The 4,416-nt window shown below is 35.4% G+C and overlaps 1 protein-coding gene across 1 annotated transcript; it reads left to right on the top strand.

The window, feature by feature from the left end:
* The first annotated feature begins 507 nt into the window (after window positions 1-507).
* LOC145130832 (uncharacterized) lies at window positions 508-1,430 on the top strand. Its single transcript, XM_079065592.1, has 2 exons — window positions 508-868; window positions 1,033-1,430. Exons 1-2 carry the CDS (start codon window positions 508-510, stop codon window positions 1,428-1,430), a joined length of 759 nt encoding a protein of 252 aa, XP_078921718.1.
* The last annotated feature ends 2,986 nt before the right edge of the window (window positions 1,431-4,416 follow it).

Here is a 4,416-nt window from a genome sequence, read left to right as displayed (position 1 = left end):
AGGATTTGCTCCAAAAATTATTTATGAAAAACTAACAATCCATATCGTTACATGTTTATATGGTTTTAATCCTTAATCACTTTAAAACAAGCCTTGGAACACCACCTAAAACCATTAAAACTCAAAGAAAAAAATAACAACAACAAAAAATATTACAACTATTGAATTATTAATTATGTTGCCTTATGACAAAATCAGGCATTATCCATGCTTGTGTATGGTTAAACCTTTCAAAAAAAAAAAAGTTTAATGAAAGATCGCAATTTAAATAAAAGACCAAACCAAACAATTAGTTGAATCCAAAGCATGAAAATGGAAGGGACTAAAGAGTTCAAGTATATGAAGCGTAAGGGAGTAAAATGTAATTTTATCATAAATGATCCCATGTTCCAAAATCCAACTCCCTCTTTATAAAAGAACATAGTAGTCGTTTGAAAGCCCATGCAAAAAGTCACGAAACATCCCTTTCTCTCTGACTCCCTCCTAACTTAGTCCTATTCTTCGATTATGGACGGCTGTAGTGGTACACAAGAGATGGTGGCCGGAGGCGGAGTAGCTGGAACGCCGGTTGCCTGCAGGTGGAATCCGACGAAGGAACAGATAAGCATGCTGGAGACTTTGTATGGACAAGGGCTAAGGACACCGACGGCGGAGCAGATTCAGGAGATAACCAGAAGGCTGCAAACGTATGGACACATTGAAGGAAAAAATGTGTTTTATTGGTTTCAAAACCACAAAGCTAGGCAAAGGCAAAAGGAAAAGCAAGATCACCTGTCTTTATTCCGGCAATATAATCACCACCACCACCACCACCACCATCATCGCCTCTGTCATCAGCCATTCCTCCCTCTACCACCGTCGCCAAACGGTTCGTATTTCAATTTATTAATTTGCATATTTCATTGTTTTAGAATTGGTATACGTGAGTTTGAATGAGTTATATATTGACGTTTCAATTAACATATTGGTTTTATTAAATTCTTTTTATGGAAATTTCAAACTCGCATAATTATTTGTCATTTGTTCTTTCAGTTCTATATGATACCTGTTACATGCCACCCAGCAATTTAGGGTTCTATACCCAGCACCCACAAGTTGCATCACCTAGCATCAGCAAGAGACGACCACCACGAGCCACTAAGTCAAAATCGCCGGACGACGGCGGAATCAAGTTGAAGCACCGGCCGGAAAGCTTTGTTTCTGTTTCCGGAGGGAATAATAACACGATGAACATAGAGCAAAATGAGATTGTTCATCGCAGAAACCACAGTTATCAGGAAACTTTGGATCTTTTCCCTCTGCATCCAACTGGGATTCTGCAAGAACGAATGGAAACTTCAGGCACGGCTACTTGTCTTGCTTCCACTGCTTGTACATCGAGCTCTTCTGGAAGTGCGGTTGACCGGCTATACTTTGACTTTTTTGCTTGATTTTGACAAGTGTTGATGATACATGGTTCAAATTCTTCACTAACATGCATGCAGATTTTGATCGTTTGCACACAATTGAACTCAATGTAGCTTTTGTTTTCATATATGTTGTATAAGTGTTGGTCAATGAGTTTGTGGATTATGTACGTATTCCATATCATTGGAATATTGCAGATTGGAAGAAAAAGATAAATCAATTATCGTTTAAGACGTTTGTTGTTAATCAACTGATCATTCATTTAACTAATCTGATGGGTTTTAGTACTTTTTATGACAATTATTTTGGCCGCCAAAAACAACCTTATTTCTAGCCTTCCAAATAATTCAAAAAATCGTGCATAAGATTTTTTTTTCGACTTGATAGAAGAGGCAGTGGCAGCCTCTAACAATGCTTGAAAAGTTGCATCAAGGCCAAAGCCCGAACCAACTAATTGAAGAGCCCAAGACCAAATTGTAAGTGGTATTTAACGGAGGAGAGAAAAGCGTGTTCAGCTGATTCATCAACTATGTTACAGAATGGACAAGATTTTGAAGGTAAAACTACTCCTCATTGAGTAAAATCAAAGGCTAGCGGAATTTGGGTTAAAAGAAATCGTTAAATATAGCAATTGGCTTTAATTGATAACCATCCGTTCCACCTAAATGCAGTGGGTTCATGCATGCATAAAGTTTTAGTGATTTTACAGAAAAAGTGCCTATGGAATTTCCAAGTCCATGCCCATGTTTCATCTACATATCTAAAACATTTTTGTCCCTCCAAAATGGACAACAAAGGAGCCAAGTTCAAAATATGCAAACACAATTAACCAAAATAACTATTTGATTATTATGAGAAAATCACTCAAAACTCATCATGTTTACAATGTCTCTCAATGATCATAACTCGATCTAAAAACAATGTGTATATATATAGACTTACATTCTACCGACTTGTAAAACAAGATTATGACTCTAAAACCGACTTGTTTAAAATCTCATTCTTACTTGGTCTCCAAGTCCTACTTGACTTAGGATTCCAACAATCACCCCCGAATCTCTAAGTAATTTTAGAGACGTCTTCTATTCCGATCAAGCTCTGCATTTCCTTGAACTTGGTTCGAGCTAGTGGTTTAGTAAGATTGTCCGCCTTTTGTTCTTCACCGGGAATGAACTTCACCTCCACTTGTCGTTTTCAGCACAATTACGAATGAAGTGAAACCTCGTGTGAATGTGTTTACTCCTTCCATGAAAAACGAGATTCTTCGTTAGTTCGATATCCGACTTGATATCAACTCTTAGAACCACTTTCTCTTGTGCTTTGTTCATGATTTCTCTGAGCAAATCTTGAAGCAATATTGCTTGACATGCAGCCAGGGGCGGAACACGAACACCGAAAGTGGGGAGGTCGAAATTACTATTTAAAAAACAAACCAAATAAACAACAAATTTAAAAGAAATAATCAATAACATATTGCTTTTCCATGTTGTTATATTATACATAAATTATTTAAGAATTAACAAGTAAAATAAAAAATTAAAATAAAAAATTAACATAACAACTAACTTATATATTAAAAAACAACTAAATTTAATATAAATACAAATTAATATAGCTAAATAGTGATTAATAGATATATTTTATATTCTAAATTTCTAACCAATCTGATTGAACTATTTTATTTTTGTTTGATTGCATAATTGGATTTATAGTTTTACGTTTTACCAACAAGTATTCATGAATCTTATTGATTATTTTAGTTGTGTTTTTCATTTATATTTTAGAGAAGAATAACAAATAAGAAAAACAAAATTTTTTTGTTTATTCAATAAAGTAAAAATTGTCAGCTTTTAACTAGTTTGTTTCATATCTTTCAAATAGATATGTTCAGAAACACTTTCTTGTTTATGACTAGTGAGAGAAAGAAATAGAGAAAAAGAGAGATGGAATACAAAATATGTACACCTTCTTTGTTACTCCGGCGGACACGAGACTGAAGACGAAAGCGGCAGTTGGTAGAGGGCACAGTGGAAGTAACTAGTGACCAGCGGAGAGGAGAAAGGAAGAGAGCACTGAAATGGCAAGCAGTCCGGCCACCGGTGTAGGATAGCAGTGGAGACGACGTTATTCTTCGGGTAAAAAAGATGTCTTTTTCCGATAGGGTGTTCTTCTTCGGGTGAGATTTGAGAGCTCTTTTTCCAACGAATGGAATCATTTATTGGGATTTACCGGTTTCCTAAACTTAAAGTTTGACTAACAAGGTTGTAGATTAGATCAAATTGTTGGTTTTTTTTATTATATTAGTATTAAAGTATTTTTTATTGATTTAGTTTCCTAACCAAACAATGTTAGATTTGATTTTCTTCAACGATTTTCGGAGTTTCTGTTAATTACTTATCTAATCTCCTACTTAATAACTAAATTGCATGATATACATATATACAGTAAGCTCAAAAACCGCTTCAAACAATGGGGTCTAATTTTTTGGTGATATTTTATAACTAATATATATATATATATATATATATATATATATATATATATATATATATATATATATATATATATATATATATATATATATATATATATATATATATATTACTGGTATAAGAATCATCAAAACCGGGGGGGGGGGGGGGGAGAGGGGGCATGGCCCCTCCTGGCCCCTATGAGCCTCCGCCACTGCATACAGCCGTTGTGGCCGCCATGAACTCCGCATCGCAAAATGATAAAGCAACGGTATTTTGCTTTTGCGAACACTATGTTATCGGAGATGACTCGTAGTAGAAAATGTGATCGGTTGTGTTTTTTCCGTCATCTAGGTCAACATTGTAACTACTATCACTATAACCAATGAGTCGGTTTTGTCTCATCCTCTCGTACTTGATTATGTATCCCGTTGTTCCTCGTAAATACCTTAGGATGTGTTTGATTGCACCACCATGTAATTCTCTTGGACTTTGCATGTATCGGCTAACGACTCCAACCGCATATGTCATACCGGGT

Source organism: Lactuca virosa, chromosome 8, assembly GCF_052849685.1.
Source record: "Lactuca virosa cultivar CGN04683 chromosome 8, Lactuca_virosa_CGN04683_v6, whole genome shotgun sequence".
In the NCBI taxonomy this organism is placed as follows: domain Eukaryota; kingdom Viridiplantae; phylum Streptophyta; class Magnoliopsida; order Asterales; family Asteraceae; genus Lactuca; species Lactuca virosa.
This window is presented reverse-complemented; position numbering and strand designations above follow the sequence as displayed.